General features: G+C 41.0%; 1 protein-coding gene across 3 annotated transcripts in view; it reads left to right on the top strand.

The window, feature by feature from the left end:
• Positions 1-23,941, top strand: part of EYA2 (EYA transcriptional coactivator and phosphatase 2) — a 326,053-nt gene that overhangs the window by 104,956 nt on the left and 197,156 nt on the right. For 2 of the 3 annotated variants that reach the window (XM_007526717.3, XM_060185898.1), the window contains exons 3-5: positions 4,961-5,006; positions 7,154-7,296; positions 15,765-15,881. In XM_007526717.3, the coding sequence (XP_007526779.1) occupies positions 4,961-5,006; positions 7,154-7,296; positions 15,765-15,881 (306 nt within the window). The remainder of the gene's footprint in view (positions 1-4,960; positions 5,007-7,153; positions 7,297-15,764; positions 15,882-23,941) is intronic. The other variant, XM_060185905.1, reaches the window with a different exon arrangement.

Raw genomic sequence — 23,941 nt, 5'->3', positions numbered from 1 at the left:
TTATGCACCCCATGAAGAATTTTGGTCCAGGTGGTGCAGAAGTGCACTGGATTAAGCCCCTGACTCTTCACAAGTGATGAAGCAGATCTGCAGATATCTATCCTTCTCACTCTCTATCTCCCCCTACTCTCTCAATTTCACTTTGTCCTATCCAATAAAATGGGGGGGGGGGTTGGCTGCCAGGAGCAATGGATTTGCAGTCCAGTCACTGAACTCCATCAATAATCCTGAAAGCAAAATAATAAATAAATGAAAGAATTTTGGTCCATACTCCCAGAAGGATAAAGAATAAGGAAGCTTCCAATGGAGGGGATGGGACATGGAACTCTGGTAGAGGGAATTGTATGGAATTGTACCCCTGTTACCTTAAAATCTTGTTAGTCATTGTTAAATCACTAGTCAAAATTTTTAATGAAAAGGATGAACTTCAAAACACAAAGTAATAATAACTCAGGCCAAAGTCCCAACATCCACACACATATACTTAAGCAAGGCACTTAGCACCTGGAACCCAGTTTCTCCATCAAGTACCATAGGGATAAATGCTCTTTGACACTGTGGTTTTAAGGACTAACTGATATGATGCATGTAAGCATTTAGTGCCAGGACCGGACTGGCATGCAGTGAACTGCTAAGTAGATGCTAGTTGCTATTATGATGATTGTTATTGCCGGCTAACATGTCATAGTTGAGAAGACATATTCTGGAACCAGGCCACCCATGGTTCACACTGAAGATCCACCCCTTATGACCTGTGTGGTCTTGAGTGAGTTACTTACACTGTGTGTAACTCCAGCGCTTCTTTGGTAAAATGAAAATAATAATAATCATCCCATGATGGATTATTAGGATTAAAAGAGTTACCCCTTGGGAATGTGGCTCAGCATGCTTGAAGCCCTAGGTTTTATCTCTGGCACCATACAAAAGAGGAAGCATTGATTTGGTCTCTCTTTCAGTGAAAATAAATAAGTAAGTAAATAAATAAAGTTAATGGACATTGAAATAATTCAACTGGTAAAGTGAAAAATTTGTATGCTTCAGGCTACAGTCAGATTCTCAGGGCCTCATAAATTAGTGTGGTACTCCAGTTGTTTTCTCTGGTGTTCTCTCTCTCTCTCTCTGAACTGTCTGATATGAAATAAATGAAAGATACTTTTAAAAAATATAATATGGGGCTGAATAGTGGGGCAGCCAGTAGAGCACACACATTACTATGTACGGGGATCTGGATTCAAAGTCCCTGTCCCCACTTGTGGGGTGGGGGCAAGCTTCACAAATTGTGAAGCAGTGCTACAGGTGTTTCTCTATCTTATCCTTCCACTCAATTTCTCTTTGTCTCTATCAGAGAGAGAAAGAGAGACAGGGAAAGAGAGACAAAGAGAATATGGCTGTTGGGGGTCACAGATTCATTGTATAGGCAACTAGCCTAATCAATAACCCTGGCATCAATGAAAAAGTAATAATAGAACTAATGGTGGGATTATTTGCTTGCTTTAGGTATGGTATTTAGAGGGGAACTTGGCATAAGACAAGTAACTACAGGGTAAATAATGGATATTATCATTATCATTTCATTTAATTCTCATGTATCCTTGTGAATCTCCCACCTTCATTTCCTTTTTTAAAATTTTATTAGTGATTTAATATTGATTTACAAAATAACATGTCAACAGGCATATAATTCCATACTGATGCCACCACCAGAGTGCTGAATGCCCAACCCCTCCATTGCAAGCCACAGCAGTTCCCCTAAGGTTGCAGACATGGGTTAATCATTAATCATCTCTACAACTGTCTGTCTACATTTGTACATTATTGCTCCCTTTTTCTTCCAGGTCCAGTCCTCTCTTCCCCTCCAAGCCACTCATGACACCATTACTACATCCAAATATCCCTTCCATTTCTCCCCTCTCTCTGAGGGTCCTGATGGAGTTGGAATTCAGAACACTCTTCTCCTCTTCCTCCTATCACTTCTACCCTATTGGGAGTATGGATCAAAAATGGTTTTGGAGTGTAGAAGGTAGGAGTTCTGGCTTCTGTAATTGTTTCTCTGCTAGACATGGGCATTGGCAGGTGGATCCACACCCCCATGTTTCTGTCTTTCCCTAGTAGGCTAGAGCTCTGGAGAGGCGAGGTTCTAGGGCACATTGGCAAGGTCATCTGCCCAGAGAAGTCAGGATGGAATCATGGTAACATCTGCAACTTAGTGTCTGGAAGGTGGCAGGACATAAAGTGAGACAAAATGGTTGATGAACAGAAACCAAAAAGTAGGACTAGAGCAGATGAGATTAGGGACCTTAGGGTGGAAGAAAGCTAAGAAGTCCATTTAAAACATGTTTCTAGGAGCCCAGAACTCTGGCAATTTTTGCTTGAGTTTGATAGCTGCAAGAAGATGGATGAAAATACTGTCTGAAAGCTGGGAGTATGGATCGACCTGCCAATGCCCATGTTCAGTGGGAAAGCAATTACAGAAGCCAGACCTTCCACCTTCTGCATTCCACAAGGACCTTGTGTCCATACTCCCAGAGGGATAAAGAATAGGAAAGCTATCAGGGGAGGGGATGGGATACAGAGTTCTGGTGGTGGGAATTATGTGGAGTTGTACCCTTCTTATCCTATGGTTTTTGTCAGTGTTTCCTTTTTATAAATAAAATTTTTTTTAAAATACTGTCTGAGAAAATGGTGTCATAGTAGAGAAAAGGACTAGGAAGTTGGATTAGGGCAGAGAATAGCTTCATGCTCAAAAAGAAAATCTATGAATAAAATTAACTGTTTGCCTCATCACCTGACCCAGGTCATATATATATTTAGCACCAGAGCCTGTGTAACCTCTAAGTCATTATTAGTCTCATGGTCACAGCTGGGAACAGTGCAGGCTGCACTCATTTCAGGACCAGTCTTCCTCAAGTGGCAGGGCAGGATATCCCAGCTTCCCTTCAGAGAGTGGGGCAGCCCCTACCGTCATTGCTTTATGATGAGAGTGAGGTCCTGGGAAGGCCCACAAGAGGGCTTATGATGACATTCCTGATGAAAGTGACCAATGGTCGTAGAGAGATGGGTCCTTTAGATGTTGAGGCTCATCATATTTGTGTGGGAATCCAAGGATTCCCTAACTAAGGCCCAAGATGAAGAGGTGGTGTGATACTGATCATAATGGCCATGATTAAGTGAGCCAGTCTCTTGTCCTTATCTAACTTTTGTAGTCCTCTCTTTACCTGACAATCTTAGACGTTCTCCCAGTGGTTTAAGTGTTAAGTGTCATCTGTTGAACCCAACTAGAATTAGGTTTTTGAGATCGGTCTTCTTTGGGTCTTTTTGCTGCAACTCCTCAAACCTGGTGAGATTTTTCCTAAAACATGGGCTACCTATATCCACATTAGATGGCACATCATCTCTCTCCTTCATTTCATAGGAGAAAACTCTTGAGACATGAAACTCTGGGCAACCTGCCTAAAGTCTTTTCACTACTAAGTGGTAATGTTGGAGTTACATGCTGACCTACTGGATGTCCTCCTCAGGAGCTGAGAGAGACTCAAAGCTGGGAGGGTGAGGACGAAGCTTGGAATACTTCTCAGGTGGCACAAGAACCCTGTCACTACCATAACTGACACATTGGTGCATGTAGGGAACATGTGATCTAGCATTTAGGGCCGCAAAATCTAACCATTGAGCTACACTGTTAAAAATGCACAGCACTAGATACTCCCCAGGAGCTGTCCATTTGTAGAACTGCCCTCTGCAAACATTTCACCCAATTAATTATATCACCCTTTCATCACCTCCTACATTGTCTCCCAGGGTAGGTGGAGGCTGTATATATAGGGATTCAATGTAGAGCAGCCACACCAGAAGCTTGAGTCCCTTCCATCTATCTCCCTACTTCACACTCTATGTGAGACTTCTCAGGTGATCCAAGGTGTACCTTCCCCTAAGTACTGGGGTCAGCCCACCTGAACCAATATACTGAAACCGGGAGGGCATTGGAGAAGGGTATGGATGTTAGCCCATCAAAGCCAAGGTATCTGCCATTCTGAGGGCCTTTGAGTTGCCTTTGAGGTAGAGATGGGAAGGACTTTCTATTCAGGAAGGAGACCAGCGTAGAAGTCAGTACACCTAGTTAAGGTCCCAGTTGTGCTACTGTCTAGTCATGTGACCTGGCTTCAGCATGCTCTGTCTTTTTGACCTCAGTTTCTCTGTCTTTACAATGTTTGCCTGCATGGAAATTCTACTCTAATATATCAAGATGCTGTAAGGTTTTTGTTTGTTTGTTTGTTTGTTTGTTTGTTTTTTGTATTTTATTTATTTTGAGAGAGATGCAAAGAAAGACACAGAGAGAAACACCAGAACACTGCTCAACTCTGGTTTATGGTGATGCAGGGGATTGAACCTGGGACTTAGGAGCCTCAGGCATAACGATTATGCTATCTCTCCTGCCTGATGCTGTAAGTTCTTCATATGAAGTCCTGCAGTCAGTAGCCAGAGACAAAGCATATCTAGAAAGGGTTTTCAAGCTAAGGATTCAGATGCAGCCGTGGAAAAGGTTTTGTGGTTGATAAAGTCCCTGGCATCAACTATACAGATTGCTTCCTGCTTACATTGGTATCTGAAGTCAGTTTCTACGAAGCATGGCTCTCACAGTTTTGTTTTGTTTATATATAAATTAATTTATTTATAAAAGGGAAACACTGACAAGACCATAGGATAAGAGGGGTACAATTCCCACCACCAGAACTCTGCATTCTAACCCCTCACCTGATAGCTTTCCTATTCTTTAAATCCTCTGGGAGTATGGACCCAGGGTCATTATGGGGTGCAGAAGGTGGAAGGTCTGGCATCTGTAATTGCTTCCCCGCTAAACATGGGTGTTGACAGGTCTATCCATACTGCCAGCCTGTCTCTCTCTTTCCCTAGTGGGACAGAACTCACAGTTTTTTGTTTTTTGTTTTTTTTCTCCCCACAGGCATCTCTGCATCAGCCCCTCCAAGTGTATCCCAGCTTTTCACAAGGTGAGTACCATTGCCCTGTGTGCTCATCCTGGCTTTTTCTGGAAGGCAGAGAACCTTGAGCCCGGCTTCCTAGAGATATGTCTCAGTGTGAGCACTTATTAGCTGAGCAACCTTGAGCAATGGACTCTCCAGTTCTCACTCTGCCTATCTCTAAACTAGTGTAAAGCAAGATGTCTCTCCTTTAAAATGAAGTAAAACATGAAAAAAGTGCTTAGAATGGGCCTGAACCAATATTATGGGCGTGTTGGCTTTTTTTTTCTTCTGCTTTATTTCTCATTCTATCTTTCCTTTCCTTTTCTTCTTTGTGCAGAATCTTCTCAGTTCCTTCCTGCTTCTCTTTTTCCATTCACTTTTCTCCCCTCCCTTCCTTTTCCCTGGCAATACCTTTCTCTCTCCTTCTTCTATCTCCCTTCTTTCTCTTCCTCCCTCCTATTCTCTCCTTTCATCCATTCTTCCTATTCCAACATTCACTCAGTACTCCATAGTATAAAATTCCATCATGAGCCCTGGTGACTCACAGATGAATGATACATAGTCTTCCTGTCCGTAGAGATCTTCCAATCAGAGATCTCAGTATAACTGGTAGCATATATGCTCCCTCAGAGGTGTGGGTAGGGCCTGAGGGAATTTGGTAACAGACACATCTTTCCCAGCATCCAATGGTTGTCTGCCCTTGGGGACCTGTCAACGTGTGCCCTGTGGTGTGGGAAGCCTTGGGTTTGGTCTGGTCAGCCTGTCAGAATGTTCCTATATCTAAATGGCCATCTCCCCTATATCTGGATGTGCCCCTTCTGTTGACAACATCAGAGAAGCTATTTATAAGGAACACTCTCAGTCTTATTTTTCTCCAGATGTTTGGGGGTTGGTCATAGCAGCTGAGACCTGTTAATTCCACTTCATTTTTCTTTCAGGTCTCAGGTTGGAAAACTCCACTCTACTTTCTCTAGGTTTTCATTTTAGTCTTTGCTTAATCCCAGTAGGATAAATTAGTTTTGATAGGAAGCAGGAGTTGGTCATCTCAGATTTCCACCTTCTACTTACTGCTAAGGACAGGTGTAAATTAGCAACATTTTCAAAAGAAGTTCTTTGCTCAGCACTAAATCTTGACCCCACTACTGGATACCTCTCCAGGTGCTTCACAGAGCAGTAATATTAACTTGTGAAACACCTTCCAGTATTGCTGGTGTCTCCTGCTCAAGTGAGCTTTTTTCAATGCATTGTGGGGTAAGTTCTCCAACTCCTGATCATTGCTGTAGTTACAATAAAATGGCTTGAGAACATCACTTTTTTAATTCCATAAACTTCCCCATCCATCTCAGACTTGCCAGGTGATTTCCTATCTACAAGGAAAACTGAAACTAAGCAGATTTTCACTAATATGGTTTAACCAAAATGTAATCAAACACATATTTGGGTATCTCGTGAGCATTTACTGATAAACATTCAGTTATAATAATAGATGTGGAATGTCAAGTACAAATGACTTTAGTGTCCAGCAACATGAACTAAATGGTCAGTTGTGGCTCTGGAGCCAGGGTTCAAGTTTCATATCCTCTGTATATTTTAAGTATGTGATTTACATGGCCCTGCCTCCGTTTTGCTATCTGTAAGATGGGAGATAGGAACAGTACCTACCTCCATGAGGCAGTGCTTCAGTAATCGGACAGCTGTGGTCAATATAGACCACTCTGGTCTCTGTGACTTGACACAGAAAAAGTTTTACTATTACCATATAACTTCCAATGTTCATGGGGTGAATCTCTACGAGTTCACCTGAAGAGCCAGACTATATCCATAGTATGACTCTGTCATCTCCATTTGTACCCTCCATAGTGGGTTGCTAATGAAAGAAGAGAGGTCGAGAGGACCCCAGAGAGTGGTTGAATTGGCCAGACCTGGGAGTGGCTTGTAGATTCTGATGTCTTAAACACCATCTTGTAGTAGATTCTGATTTCAGGGGAGATAGGAAATGTAGTCTTCCTGGAGTCTGGAAGAGGGAATGAAATGGGTTTTTATGAACATGTAAGTTGTCTCTGCCCTGGAAAGAGTAAACACACAAAGGAAAATGGTAGTGATACCAAAACAAGGGGGCGGAGATGGGATGCTGGAGTGGGTTTGCAGATTTAATCTTCTCTCCTCCTATACAGACCTTGCCCACGTGTCGTGCTCAGCCAGCCTCCTGTGGCCATGGCGGCCTACGGCCAGACACAGTACAGTGCAGGACTCCAGCAGGCTGCCTCCTATGCAACCTACCCACCTCCAGCACAAGCTTATGGAATCCCCTCTTACAGTGAGTACCAAATCAAGTCCTTATATGCCCCTCAGGTCCCCAACATCACTGTGTTTATTTTTCTCTACTACTTCAGTTAAATACAGGACAATCAGAGTAGCCAGCCTATTTTTCAGTTGGAGATAGAGAAAGACAGATCTATAAATTTGGTTTAAGCTCTACACACTTTTTAAAAAAAATTATTTTTTTCATATTTATTTATTTATTTTCCCTTTTGTTGCCCTTGTTTTTTAAATTATTGTTGTAGTTATTGTTGTTGTAATTGATGTCGTCGTTGTTAGATAGGACAGAGAGAAATGGAGAGAGGAGGGGAAGACAGAGAGGGGGAAAGAAAGACAGACATCTGCAGACCTGCTTCACCGCCTGTGAAGCGACTCCTCTGCAGATGGGGAGCTGGGGGCTCGAACCGGAATCCTTAACGCTGGTCCTTGTGTTTCGCGCCACATGCGCTTAACCCACTGTGCTACTGCCCGACCCTCGCTCTACACACTTTTTTCGAAGCCTCTGTTTGCAAGGTTAAGAAACTTAAGCCAGGCTAGTTTAGAAAAAATGGAAATTTGAAGGATTCATCTTCTGGGAAACTTGGGGGTATAGTGACATCAGTTATGTCTGGATCTAGATACTTACATGATGTCAGCAAGGATATGTCTGAGTCCATTTTCAGATGTTTTGCTCTGAGTTGGCTCTACTCCATATGGGCCCATCCAAAGACGATGCCTATCAATTCCGGACTTTTGTCCATTTAGCTCTGTGATGTAGTGGAAGAAGAGTTCAATTTTCCCAGAAGTGCTAGCAGAACCCCACAGTAACCTTCAGTAGCTCCAACTGGATTATATAATAATGCTTACAGTGAGGCAGGGAGAAGATGAAGTGAGAAAGATAAAGGGACTTAAGCATATAGATGATATATGAGGCATATAAGGATTAGGATGGTTTTTCCAAAGAAAATACAGTGATACCAGGAAGGGTTGTGATGGACTCTGGGAAGGCAAAAACAGTAGGTACATACCTTGATTTTACCATATCTCCTTAATCCTCAACTAAAATTGACATGATAATTTCATCTTACCAATTGGATAGTATAGTTTGAGTGCACAGTGAATCTTACATAATTTTTCACTATTTAAAATATTTTTATTTGTTATTAATAGTCTGTTACAAGATTATAAGAGTACAATGTATAGTTCTACGCCATACCCACCACCAGCATTCCCTATCCCCACTGTCCAACCACCCAAAGATAACCACCATAGTTCTCACAAGTCTTACAGTCTGCTTGCTTTTGTTTTGTTTGGATTTTTTTTTTTTTTGGCAAGTTCATGAAAATCAGACCTGTAGATTCCACTTATGAGTGAAACCATCTGGTAGTTGTCCTTCATCTCTTTACTTATTAAGCGTAATTACCTCCAGTTCCATCCATTCTGTCCCAAAGGACATGATATCTATCATCTTTTGTGATTGCAGACTAATATTCAATGGAATATATATCCCATAACTTCTTTAGCCAGTCATCTAGGCTACTTCCACTCTTTGGTTACATTGAATGATACAGTTATGGCCATAGTGGTGCACATTAGTGTTTGAATGTCCACTGGATAAATGCATAAGAGTGGTATAGCTGGCATAAAGTACTTACATTTTTATTTGTTTAAGGACTTTCCATATAGTCTTCCAAATAGGCTATACCAGTTTGCAGCCCCACAAGCAATGTAGCAGAGTTCTCTTTTTCTCCACAACCTCTCCAAGACCTGTCATTTCCTGGTTTGTTGTTGTAAGCCATTCTTTAATTTGCATTTACCTAATGAAAGGGAGGTGGGGCATTTCTTCATGTGTTTGTGGGCCATGTCTATCTCTTCTTTAGAAAACTGTCTGCTTTGTTCTTTGCCCAATTTTTTACCATTCTCCCTACTTCTACTATTTATTTATTCATTCAACTTCAGGTGACATACTGGTCATGCTGTAGCAAACAAAGCAGAATGGGTCTTGTGTCTGTGGAACATATAGTCTAAAACAGAATGAAAAGTGAAGTTGACTTTTGGTTTGTTTCTTTTTACCTGTGAAATATAGTTTCTATATTTAAAATTAATTGCCATGTTTAAAATGAGAAATGTTTATACAAAACATTTCTTTTTTATTGAGGTAACTTTGATTTACAACACTGTGTATGCTTTAGGTTAGCACACCACTCTCACCAGCTAAGTACCAATAAGCCTCTGTCACAGCCCAGTGGAACCCTCCACCTTTTGCTTTAACCCCTCTCTCCAGTAGCCTCAGTTCTGCAGTGAGAACATAAGGTTTGTTTTGTCTATTCTTAGTTGTCTTTCTTTATACCACATCTATCAGTGAAATCATTTGTCTTTTTCCATCTATATTGATTAACATATCTTCCTCAAGTTATATCCAAGTCATGGAAAAGGGCAAGAAAATAATATTTTTAATTTCTTTTTTATTGTATTTATTAATGAGAAAGGAGGAGAGAAAGAATCATACATTACTCTGGTACATGTGCTGCTAGGGATTGAACTCAGGACCTCATGCTTGAGAGTCCGATACTTTATCCACTGCGCCACCCCCAGAACATAATTCTAATTTCTTTAAAGAACAGATTATTGAGCAGCACAGGATCCACACTGTGTCTGTGTGTGTGTGTGTGTGTGTGTGTGTGTGTGTGTGTGTGTGTGTGTGTGTGTGTGTGTGAAGTATATGGCTCTGGATAGAGATGTCTCCTCTTGTCTTCATTCACCATGGCCCCACCCAGCCTACACTACTCACTTGAATCATCTGTGCCTTGAAGATAGTTTTGCATCTTCTGGCCTAGAGGGAAAAATCTTTAACTAGGCTAAATTTAAAACAAAATTTAAATTTATTTAAATGTTATACATTATTTCCTATTACAATGAATGATATAAAAGAAGGTGGTTAAGAGAAGACAAGAAAGACTTATCTTAGGTTCCAGCAACAGGGAAGACCTTTGAGATAAGGAGCTAATTCAGCTGAGAACTGCAAGGTGACCATGTACAAGCACTGAAAGTGTCCCTTCACCTGGGGATCTCCAGGGGCACAAGAAAAGGGGACCACTCTTGGGAATGTCAGGAGAGGAGAGGAGAGGAGAGGAGAGGAGAGGAGAGGAGAGGAGAGGAGAGGAGAGGAGAGGAGAGGGGATTTGGCAAGTCTGAGTAGTCCAGTGGCTAGAATACATGGGCATGAAATGGGAAGGAAAGTAGAGCCTGTGTGGCCTGGAAAGGTCTAGGATTTTATTCAGAGTGAGTCTATTTGCAGAGGGCTAGATGATATTTGATAGAATCAGGCTTGTCTAAAGGTTACCTTGCTATTGTGGGGAAGTAGAGGTGGAAGAAGAACAAGAGGAGAAACAAGAGGGCCAGTTGGGAGACTGATGGACAGACAGAAGTGGACAGATTCCTGAGCAATTTTAGAAGGACAAATAGCAGTACCCAGGGAACATCAATTACAGTCAACCATTGAGTTGCTACCTTCTGTATTTCTAAGAGCACCATGTCCTCTAGTTGGTACATCCCCCAACCTTACAAGGAAGGTACCAGCTTTATCCATCTATAAGAGAGAAATAAATGAAGACTCAGAAAAGGTTAATAGTCTCCCAAGGTCACTCAGCTGGTAGGTTCAAATATGGAAGTTGCAGCTGAGGAAGTGGCTCAGTAGCAGAACCCTGGGGTTGAAGGCATGAAAACATAGGGTCTATTCTTGGCACCAATATGCCAGAGTGGAATTCTAGTCTCCTCTTAAATAAATAAATAAATAAATAAATAAATAGTCTGAACTCTAAGAGAGAGAGATAAAATTAATCCCAGGCAACCGGGCTCTGGAGTCCAAGCCTTTGAATATTGAGCTGTAAATCCTGGGTGGAAGGAAGGAATTTTTTTTTTATGCTACAAAACAGTAAAGCTTCATTTTCCTTGCATTTTATGTAGACATTAGAGAAGATGCTCATGCCCACTGGCTAGTGTCTGTGCTAGGCAAACACCCAGGATGAGTGAGAGCATCTTTTTAATTGCTTGTCACTTCTATGCTAGAAGACTTGTGGTACCACCACTTAGATATTATCCCACCTACATGACAGGCAAGGAAAATCAAGCATTATTATTTTGTAGCATAAAAAATATTCCTTCCTTCTTTTTAGAGAAACAGTTCCCTGACTACACAGAGTATGTGGTCACAGCATGTTTACACCCACCTCTGCTGTTATCCTAGGAAGTCACCTCTATCTCCACTCATATAAGAAGAATGATGCTCAGTCTGACTTCCTCATAGTTGTCATGAGGACTAAATGAGATGATCTACACTGAGGGTTAGCTAACTTTTTTTTTTTTTCATTAAGGGCCAAAAAGTGAATAACTTTATCTTTGTGAGCCATATGATCTTTATCACAACTACTTAACTCTACCATCAGAGCTTGTAAGAGACAACATGTAAACCATGCTCAAATACAACTTTGTACAAGCAGGTAGTGAACCATATTTGACCCACTGACTAGAATACACTTTGGTCTACGTAAAGGGACCCTGGCCAGGGGAAATGCTCAGTCATCATAGTAGAGACTAGGCTTCCACACACACCTTGAATGTCCATGTCACTAAATAATGACAGGCAGGGTGAAAAGCTGTTTCCCTTCACAGCTGCCTGTGCCTGAGCAAGTAGTGTTTGCTCATTGTCTGGACAAACCTTGTTGAATCTTGTTAGGAAACTTTTTCATCATTCCTTGGCAAAGAGCATTACCTTTGTTTAAATAGCTGTGGAGAAACAACACAATTGAGCAAACTAGAGGCAAGGAAGTTAGGAGTACTGAGTATTTTCCCCCTCTATTTACTATGCAATATTTAAGGCATAAAAACATAAAGATTACATGGCAAGACACCATGAACTGATCATATAGGTTTACAAAATGAGAGATAAAGAGAAATGACCTCCCTTCCCTCTCAGAGAAACACACAGCTCTGCAATTGATGTCCATCATGCATTTCATTATATAGATGAAGGGTCAGCAACGTTTTTCTATAAAGTGCTAAACATAGCAAGTGTGGTTAGCTTTGTAACCATACAGACTATCTTAGGAATTTTCAACTCTTCCATCTTGTAGTAATAGAAAAAGCAGCTATTGACAGTACATAAATGAATGAATGTGTATATGTTCCAATAAAACTTTGTTTACAAAATCAGGCAACAGGTTACATGTAACCCATGCATGGGCTTTAGTTTGTGCACCTCATAATGCAAGACATTATTTGGCATATTTTACAACATTTTGTACATTGTATCTTTTATGCATTCTTGTGATAACTTGCTTTTTTTATGGCTGGAAAGATGGTGTCTATCAACTCTGGATTTGCATCTTTTCAGCTCAGCGTATGGCTGGGCTGACGTTTTGCTGTCCTCTTATACATCCAACTTTGGCTAGAAGATGAGCTCAGTGACATAGCTGGCATGGTTGGGCCCCTTTCTCAGTATAGACTTTAAACCTGGGCATGCTCACAGTACAGCAGTCTCTGATCTTCAGAAGAGCGAAAATAGAGGTTCAAAGCGAAAATAGAGGTTCAATGTCTAGACTCCAAAGTTCAACTATATCCCTCCAGCCATCTCTATCAGTCCAAACAAGTCACAAAGTCAGTGAGATTTTAGGACTGGAAGTGTTCACTCAAGTAATGTTAAGTTTAGTGGATAGAAAGGTGATTCAGAGGCATGAAACCTCGGTTTTGTTCTCACCACCTGGGAAGAAAAAAAGAGAATTCCGTGATGGTGGAGCAATATTTTTTGATCGGTGAGCTGCCCAATAGAGGCATATATGTATGAGACCCTGATTTTGATCTTGGCACTACATTAAAAAAAGTTATTTGCAAAGTTAACGTAGTACAGGTTTAAACAGTAGCAAGATACTTCTTTTTTTTTAAAAAAAATTATTTATTTATTAATGAGAAAGATAGGAGGAGAGAGAAAGAACAAAACATCACTCTGGCACATGTGCTGCCGGGGATCAAACTCAGGACCTCATACTTGAGAGTTCAAAGCTTTATCACTACGTTACCACTTGGATCACAGCAAGATACTTCTTTACACATAAAACTTGGAAAACAAAAGCCAGGTTTGATAATACATCTGACACAGGATGGGTGGGATAATCACATACTCATTTGATGGGAGAGGATTTTCTACACCAGTCAAAGGATTTCCCTTTATCAGCATCTGTGAAAATTTAAGCTGTCCTTGCCCTTAGATGCAGCAGTTCAAAACACTGAAATGTACACAAAAGATATATATATTCACCAAGGTGTATTATTTGTGTTTGTGTAGGGGGTCTGTATTATGACTAAGGCAGATCCATAAATATTCATATTCGCTGCATATATATATACACACACACACATGTGCAGCAGCTTAGTTTATAATCAGAAACTCCCCAAACCATACAAAATTACATGAATAGAAGACTGATAAATGATGGAGCAGCCATACACTGCAATACTGCAAGTCAATAATATAAAATAAAGAACTTCACAGACTTACAGAGAATGATCATTATCATGTACTGTGAAAGAATGAAAAAAAGAAGAAAATAGAATAGTTTAAAATAAGTAGAAAATTCTACTTAAAAATTTCTTAAAGAGAAATACACTATGTATATGTGCATATATTACATAGATATACTTGTTATATATAAGGTTATATAGACACAGAACATGTCTGGACATACAAGAAAATGCTGATAATGGGTTATCTACCACAAGATGAACTGGAGGTTTGAAGTCAAAGATGGAAGAGATTCTTTTCTTTGTTTCTTTTGGTGTGTGTATGTGTGTGTGTGTGTGCCATTTTTCTAATATATTTTTTTCCTTTTTTATTTCTATTTCATTTGACAGGACAGAGAAATTGAGAGGGGAGGGGGAAATAGAGAGGAAGAGAGAAAAACACCTGCAGACCTGCTTCAATGCTTGTGAAGCATCTCCCCTGCATGTGGGGAGCAGGAGGCTCGAACCTGGGACCTTGCACATGGTAATATGTGCGCTTAACCAGATGTGCCACCTCCTGGCCCCTGGAAGAGACAGTTTTCTATATGCTTTCAGTATTTGAAATTTCTACAACATACTTATTGTATTTTAATGAAGATAGGTATATGATCTACTGATGATGAATCAGCCCTCCTCCCTCATTGTAATCCCTCCTCCACCAGTTTCCCATGAATGTGTGTCTGTGCTTTGGGGAAACATGTCAGAGTTTGACTGAAGCAAAATACAGGTTTGCAATTACGGTTTTTGGGTAAGCAGCCCCCCCCCCACCCCATGAGTGTCAGGAAATTGTGTGGATGTGGTTGAGCTTGGCAGGGCTCACAAAGCACCCTGCATTCCTGATACTGTGGCCTATCTACATAATCATTGTTTTGCCTGAAAGATCCCCACCCATTCCATTCCTTTGATCTATCTTCTTTCTATCCTCAAGACCCTCCCTGCCTCCAGGGTAGTATTAATCCTACCAGTTAAAACCCTCAAAACAGTTGCTAAGGACGTTCCTACCTTTCCAGCCTCATTTTGCCTTTCTCCACCCCTTTCGTAGCCATTTCCATTTCCGACTTGCCACTTCCATGTCTGTCTTTTAAAAGCCGTGGCTCTCTGATCAATAAAGGTATTGCATTGCCTCGTGCCACGTGTTTAGTTCCTGAGTCATCTCCCTCGAGTTGCTGAGTGACTAGCAGCCCAGGCTGCCTCCGGTCACATTCTCTCCAACCCAGAGAGTGCGCGCCGGGAAGAGGCACCCCATTGCTAGCCCAGCACATGAGCCAGCAGGTGTTGCGTCTTAGGGTTAAGTGGCATCATCTTTACAGAGAAAGGGCGACTCATCTAATGCCTTCATGCAAAATCCTGATGAACATTTAAACCATATTTGGCACTACTCTGTGGAATGGGGGGGGGGGAGTTTCAAACTCATGACCCTCAGAGACAGACAGGAAGCATGAGACTGACCACATGTATAAAATAAGAGATCTACTGGGCCTGCCTTTCCCATCTCTACTTTCAATAGTTTCCTAGGATGCTAACAAAAAGTACAACTGCATTGGGAAAATAGTACTTAAAAATTGGCTTCAATATTACAGAGGCAGAATTAGATCCAAGGTAACCTGGGAAACACACAAACTGGGGAGCCTATGGGAGTAGTATACTGTCACATGGGAATACAACACCTGGTGGTGGTAGATCATTCAGATGCTCAAGAGAAGCCCTAAGTTAGGGATGTTTTGTTTTATTTTTTGCTGAAATCTACTGATTCTTAAACAAAACCAATTGCATCATATTCCCCTTTAAAACATGCAGATGAAACAAAAATTGTCTATTGGATAACAACTCCTGGTTTGGAAGCTGTTCAAATTACATGCGGTAGTTATTTTGAAGATGACAAGGAAGCATCCTAACCATGTATCCCTGTTGCTTCTTTTTCCTTTTCCCAAGGCATCAAGACAGAAGACAGTTTGAACCATTCCCCTGGCCAGAGTGGCTTCCTCAGCTATGGTTCCAGCTTCAGCACCCCACCCACTGGACAGAGTCCATACACCTACCAGATGCATGGTCAGTGTGGCATGGCAGACCCTTCCTGCCTGTCTCTAAAACACTGAGTTGGGTGTCCAGTCATCACTGATTGATTTAACAGGCTTGATGAGCACCTACTATGTGTTAATACCTATCTCAAGTCATAGAGTTAACAGTGTTGCACAGAACAGAGATATGAAATCTGCCCTCATGACAGTAACAAGGCAACAGGAGACTGGCAATAAACAGGTAGCAAATAAACAGACTGATTTGAAAGGGGTTAGATATAATGGGAGCAAATAAAGATGATGGTCAAATAGAAAGTGATGGGAAGTTCTGGGGTTTAAGGGAGGTGGGGTATGTAACCATAGATTGAATCATCAAGGGAAGACTCTGAAGAGATGAAATTAGACAAGAGCCTTAAAGACTAAGGTACTCAGAGTGCACCAGTGTAGATCAGGAGAAATAATATTTTTTTAATATTTATTTATTGGACAGAGATAGAGAAAAATTGAGAGAGATGAGGAGGAGAGAGAGACACCTATAACACTGTTCTACCACTTTTGAAGCTTAGCAGATACACCACCACTTGCCCCTAGGAAAGAATATTCTAGGCAGAGAGAATAGCCAGCACAAAAGATGTGCAGAAGGAAATTTCTTTGCTAGTGTTAATTTTTTGATAAATTTGATATATTTTGTGAACCTAAACTGTATTATTTTGATACATGATTATCATTGAAGCAATATTTACCAAATTACATAATTATACTCTCGTCTTATCAACTGCACTTACTTATATGTTAGAGAGATCTATGGCTACTCATACAAGTGATATCAAACAGAATTGTCTCTGTCCAACTTATCATAACATAATATGCTCAGGTCCATCCTCAAGGTCACAAATATCAGCACATCCTCCTTCCTCATGACTGACTAATATTCTATTGTATTATATGTCAGTTTTTTAATTCATTTATCCCTTGCTAAGCAACTAGGTGTCTCCATATCTTGGCTATTGTGAATAGTGTTTTAATAAACATAGAAGTGCACATATTTCATAGAATTCCTATTTTCATGTCCTTTGGGTATATACCCAGTAGTGAAATTGTTGGATTTTATGAAAATTCTATTTTTAACCATTTGAGGAATCTCTAGCTTGTTTTCCATACTGGTTGGATTAATTTACATTCCCTGCAACAGTATATAAGGATTCCCTTTTCACCACATCCTCTTCAACACCTGTTGTCTCCCATCTTCTTGACATCTCTAATACATGAAAGGTGATAGTTCTTTGTTTTGATTCACATTTCCTGACCAATTAGTGATGTTGGAAATTTCATGTGCTTGCTGCCATTTAAGTGTCCTCTTTGAAACAATGTCTGTCTAGTTCTGTTTTTAATTGAATAGATTGGTGTGTTTTGTTGTTGTGTTGTGCTTTATATATTTTGAGTATTTATCCCCCCCCCTCCTCATTTTTTTTTTTTGGAAAGGTGGTTTGTAAAAATATTCTCTCCCATTCTGTAGGTTGCTCTTTAATTTTGGTAGTTTTTTGGGGGGAAAAAGTGTCTTGATGTTAGAGATACAATACAGAAGTCAACAAGACTGGAGCAGACTCAGAAGAATGCAGCAGGAGAGATAGCAGAGCTCTGTTCTCACATGCTCTCATTTTACAGAAGAGACTGAAATCTTGAGGGAATGACTAGGCTGCCCAGCAGCAGAGCAAGGGATTTAGATTTTCTTGTAAGTCTGAAGTAAACTAACATGAGTCTCTCAGGGAATTTCAACCCCTAACCTGAATCCAAACCCTGTGTTTTTGATCATGATACTCTCCTGGCTTCTCTGACTGCTCTCTCCTGTGTGCCCCCTTTCTGCGTCTTTCTTAAGAGTGTAGGTTTCTAGGATCCCTCCCCAAATAGATAATGAAGAATGTTTCTGATTCTGATAACAGAGGGTTGTAAAGATAACAGGCTTGGCTTTGTCTTTGCCTTTGAGCCAGTATTGAACTATTGGATTGTTGGAAAAGTCCTGATGTAATTTTCTATGTTTTTCTATGCAAATATGTGTCATGACTTTTCTGAGAGCCCAATAGTTTTCACTGGCTTTTGCCAGTAACAGAATTTCCTATCTCAAGGCTTCTAAGAATGAATAGTAAACATAGCCCAGACCTCCCTGGTTCTGAAGCACACCTCTGGCATAAAAAACTGATTTTGTAATGTCATAGTATAACCCCTTTAGACACTGGAAGCCTATGATGGTATTTCTTTTTTTAAACCAGAGCACTACTCAGCTCTGGCTTATGGTGATGCAGGAGATTGAACCTGGGTATTTGGAGCCTCAGGCATGAGAGTTTCTTTCCATAGCCATTATGGTAACTGCCCCCATAGTATTTATTCTCTGGTCCTTGGCACAACCATAGGAGGTGGACACCATCAAGTCTGCTTTATAGATGATAAAAGTGAGACTCAGTAAGGATAAGTGACTTACGCATAAATCACAGAGCCAGCAAGAATTCAGAACTGGGATGGCAACTCTGATTTCTAGAATTTCATTATTTTTGTTGATCCTCCAAATGTTGCTTCCTGAACTCCTTCAAGCTCTGGAAACTGTTCTGAGTTCTACATACACACCATTTCCCTTAAGCCCACCTGCATTGCCCAATAGGCAGCGTGTGTCATTACCCCCATCTTCCAGGTGAAGAAATGGTGGAAGGGGGCCAGGCGGTAGTGCACCAGGTTAAGTACACATAGTTCTAAGTGCAAGGACCCACGCAAAGATCCTGGTTCAAGCTCTCAGCTCCCCATCTGCAGGGGGGTCGTTTCACAAAAGTGAAGCAGGTCTACAGGTGTCTATCTTTCTCTCCCCTTCTCTCTACCTCCCCTTCCTCTCTCAATTTCTCTGTGTTTTATCCAATGGGAAAAAAAGGGAGGTAGAATCTAGGAGCAGTGGATCTGTAGTGCAGGCACCTAGTCCCTGTATAACCCTGGAGGCAAAAAAAGAAAAAGTGGTGGAATAACTTGTCCAAGTCACATGACTGTAACAACACGACTTGAAGCCAGGCAGTTGGTCTCTATAATCTAGACACCTAATGTTCCTCATTTCTCCAGTTATTGTGATCTGTGCATCCAAGAATGGATAATATTCATCAAGTTCAACGAAGGGAATGAGAGAGAGAGGTATTAAGGTTTTATAGGGAAAGTTTATTAGAAGCAGAGTAGTTTGGGAGAGGAGGGAAGGTGAAGAAGTGCTCCTGCAAAAAAAAAAGCTGGAGGAGGTTGGCTAGTGAAGTCCCTGCATTGCGCAAGGACTGGGGTCCTTACAAAGAGCTCCATTATCTCATGGGGGCCTGCCAGTGGCACACCCAGTTAAGCATACATAGTACTAAGTGCAAGAACAAGGCACGGGTTAAGCGCAGGTGGCGCAAAGCACAAGGACCGGCATAAGGATCCCGGTTCAAACCCCGGCTCCCCACCTGCAGGGGAGTCGCTTCACAGGCGGTGAAGCAGGTCTGCAGGTGTCTATCTTTCTCTCCTCCTCTCTGTCTTCCCCTCCTCTCTCCATTTCTCTCTGTCCTATCCAACAACGACAACAGCAATAATAACTACAACAATAAAACAACAAGGGCAACAAAAGGGAATAAATAAATAAAATAAATATTAAAAAAAAAAAAGAACAAGGCAAAGGACCCTAGTTCAAGCCCCTGCTCTCCACCTACTGGGGGAATGCTTCATGCATGGTGAAGCAGGTCTGCAGGTGTTTTATCTTTCTCCTCTCATTTTCCCTGTCCTGTCGAATAAAATTGGGCGGGGGATGGCTGCCAGGAGCGTAGGATTCATAGTGCTGCTGGCTGGCACCAACCCCAGCAACTGAAGGCAAACAAAACAAAAACAAAATAAGGCAAAAAAAACCCTCCATTTTCTCTTTGGTCCAGGTAGAGACTTCACAAACTGCACCCATATTTGCTCAGTCAGATCCTGATATAGTTGGTCCCTCTGACAGTTGTGTGGAAATCTTGTCCTCTGGGTGCAAAGCAACTTCTACAGCTTCATGAGTGTCATGTGTTTGACTCATTGAAACATCTCAAGCATGGTGTCTTTTCATGACATGGGAACTAAAAAACATTTGGTCTTCTACCTGGGTCCCCACCCTCCTCCTGCCTGCAACAACCATCCCTTTCTGTCTCACTAACATCCACCCCATTCTACCCTCCACATTCTCACAGAAAACAGTTCTCCATGACAGAGTCTTGAAAGAGGCCACCTACCCCCACATATACAATTATCAATCAGTCCCTCAAAAATGGAAAAACATCTGCTCCTTTCCTACCCCACCAAGGGAATAATACAGGTTATTTTCTTATCGTCCTCATGGCCCAGATGCCAGAAGGGCCACAGAAGCAGCTGCACTTTGTCCCAATTAACTGCCTTCGACCTAATGCTAATGGCCATAAACTGCTCTTGAGACAGCCCAGGCATTTTGCAAGTTTGACATATTCCTCCTTAAGTATTTCTTTTTAAAACACAAACACACAGAAAGCTCACACACCATGCCCATGTGCTTCCTATTAACTTTTTTTCCCTAGTTGTTCCAGAGGAGAAATAAACTTTCTGTACGCATTTCAGAATGGAAGACATTAGTTGAGCTTAATTTTTCAGAGGAAGAGGGAGACCGAGACTAGTTTTTAGACCTGAAAGCCCTGACTTAGATTGAAAATAGTCCATGTTTACAAGTTGGAATGAGTCTTTTTTCTTTCTAAGAATTAAAAGTAGTTTTGTAGAAACATGAAGAATCTATGTAAGGAATAACCCACCATCTTATTTTTTATTTAAAAAATGTATTATCTTTATTTATTTATTGGATAAAGACAGTCAGAAATCAAGCGGGAAAGGAGAGGAAGAGAGACAGAGACACCTGCAGCACCACTTCACCACTTGCAAAGCTTTCTCCCTGTAGGTGGGGACTGGAGGCTTGAACCCGTGACCTCGTGCATTGTAATGTGCGCTCAACCCTGTGAGCCGCCACTTGCCCCCCCCACACACACACCATTTTACAGGTGAGTAAAATGAGGCATGCAGCAGAGTGACTTGTGAAAGATCACAGAACAGGCCTTAGATAAACCATTGTGCCTCTCTCCGTCCTCTACCTAATCTCAGAAATGTCAGTAAGCCCATGCCCTCTCAAGACCCTGATCTGAGATCTGAATCTGTTTGTATAACACCGCCCCTCTGCTGACTGTACAATAAACGTAAAAGAGAAGTTCACAGCATGCCTCCAGCCTTTGCATGGTTGTTTATTTTACTTTTTCAAGTTCATCTAGGGGTTTTTATAGCTGAAATGTATTTCTTATGGGTTTGACTTTTTGTTGTTGTTGTTGTTTCTTTTTGGCTTCTCCTGTTAAAACATAGCTATTCACAGGAATGACCACAAAGATTAAAAAGAAAAGAAAAACACCTCTTGGGAGTGTTTTATAAGAATTTCCTAGTGCTATGGAGGGGTTCAGAGCTCTGACCCTAGGGCTGTGGTCAATCCTGGCTATGTCCCTTATACCCCAGCATGTTGTGGTTAAGATGCCTAACTTATTTGTGCCTCAGTTTCCTTACCTATGAAAGCCAGCATCTTATAAAGGAGAAGGCAACTCAGGAAGCGATGTAGTATATAAAGCACTGGATTCTCAGACATGAGGCTCCAGGCTCAATTTTTGGCATTGAATGTGCAAGTATGATGCTCTGATTTCATTCGATCTCTCCCTCTCCCTCTCCCTCTCCCTCTCCCTCTCCCTCTCCCTCTCCGTCTTCCTCTGATTTCATTCGATCTCTCCCTCTCCCCCCCTCTCTTTCATAAATAATTATTTTTAAAATATATGAGAAAAGACTTCATGGGGCTGCTGGAGATACTAAATAGAATGATTCATGGGCACATCAGAGGATGTCCAGAAAGGCTGAATGCTCTTTTTATGATTCCTCTTATAACATGGTAGTTAAATAGTAATTCTGAAGTCAATCTGAGCTAGATTTCCATTCTGTAATGTAGCAGCCTTGTGACCTTGAGGTAAGTTCATCCTACGTACTTCAGTGTCTTCCCTTATAAAACTGGAACTCTGATAGTGCCTACACGTGGAGTACTACGTTAAGTGAGTTGGTGTGCATTAAGTATATAGAATAGTGCCTGGCACAAACGAAGTGTCCTACATTATTAATGATTATTATTACTGTTATCCTAATTTCAAGTTTGATGGTCTATGTTCTTTCCAAGTTCATTTCTATTTTCTGGATTATTCTTGGGTTTGGTTAAAAAAAAAAAAAAAAAGGAGCGCAGATAAGAGAGGAGAAGAATGCTAACTCAAGACTAATGAACCATCACATTTGTATTCTGGCTAGATCTCCATTAATCACTATGGGAACCCTCTTGAACATAAATTCCTTTTGCATTTACCAAAGTCCAGTGAATGTTAACACTGAAGCTTAGACACCAAAAGGAACGACCAAGAGCAACATAATTCAGAAGTACATAGAAAAAAGTTAAAATCCAGCCAAAGTATTTGTTAAGTTGGTGATCTCAGTGCATAGCCTCTAACATCAGTTTGGGCTGGGTTTTTGAAATATGAATCACAGATCATTTAAGAAAACTAAACCACATTGGCCCCACACTCTCTCATTAGCCCCAGTAAATGGTGTGTGACATGAGACAAATCACAGCATTTTCATGACCTGTGTTTCATTGCTCTAGAATTCACAAATACTTATTTAAAAAAAAAAAAAAGAGAGAGAGAGGCTGGGGAGCATCATTGTCAAAAATACCAAATGCATATGTAAATAACGCACAGCTCAGAGTTAAAAGAAGTCTTCATTACAGGACTATTTAGAGCCCTTACAGGCTCGTGTCCTTTGTGACTCCCCAAGAACAGAACTCATCAGTCATCCCAGGTGGATTTTGAACAGGAGCCTCTCCCTAAGCACCTGTTTAGTGCTCACTGGGAAGACCTAGCTATCTTGATCATTAGTCCCCTTTCTATGTTACAATTCCTTATGCTTCAAATTTTAATTATGAATTTATATGCATTCTTTTTTTCTGTATTTTAGTAAATGAATTTTTGCTGGCATATAAATTTAGATTAGACATGGGCATAGAATTAGATTTTAAAAAAAACCTTCATGCTTTTAAAGTGTCTAATTCAGTGGTTTTACTATCTCCATGTACATATCTGTAGTGCAATCATCACTGCTATCTAACCCCACATTTTCATCACCCCAAAAAGAAACCCCATGCCTATTAACCATTACTACCTATTGCCCCATGCACCTAGGCAGGTTTTTTTTTGTGACAAAAAAAAAAAAAATTTAATGTTACTTTTTTTTTTTCCCCCTCCAGGGTTATTGCTGGGCTCGGTGCCTGCACCATGAATCCACCGCTCCTGGAGGCCATTTTTACCCCTTTTGTTGCCCTTGTTGTTGTAGCCTCACTGTGGTCATTATTATTGCCATTGTTGATGTTGTTCGTTGTTGGATAGGACAGAGAGAAATGGAGAGAGGAGGGGAAGACAGAGAGGAGAGAAAGATAGACACCTGTAGACCTGCTTCACCGCCTGTGAAGCGACTGCCCTGCAGGTGGGGAGCCGTTAATGTTACTTTTTTAAACTTACATATATATTTTAGCAGGTAGAAATCTCTATTCCACCCTCATCTCACATCCAGTTGGTTTCCAAATCCCCAGAGGTTAACCACTCATATCCAACCATAATTTCTTTTTGTAGTTGTCAGCAAGCATGAGCACATTCTATTATCTTACCTATTTCTGTGATATTAAGCCACATTGACATGAATAAGGAAATGATATCAATATGACTTTGATATTGCACTGGTTCAATTTACTTTTGAGATTTCTCCTTATCACTGTTTTTTTTTGGGGGGGGGTCAGATGGTGGTGCACCTGGTAAAGCACACATGTTACAATGTATAAGGACCCAAGTTTGAGTCCCTGGTCCTCACCTCTAGGAGGAAAGTTTTTTCTGTTTGTTTGTTTTTGTTTGTTTGTTTTGCCTTCAGGGTTATTGCTGGGACTCAGTGCCTGCACCATGAATCCACTGCTCCTGGAGGTCTCCCCCG

The sequence above is a fragment of the Erinaceus europaeus genome, chromosome 1 (genome assembly GCF_950295315.1).
Source record: "Erinaceus europaeus chromosome 1, mEriEur2.1, whole genome shotgun sequence".
Lineage (NCBI taxonomy): Eukaryota > Metazoa > Chordata > Mammalia > Eulipotyphla > Erinaceidae > Erinaceus > Erinaceus europaeus.
Note: the sequence above shows the minus strand (reverse complement) of the source record. Positions and strands in the feature narration are given on the sequence as shown.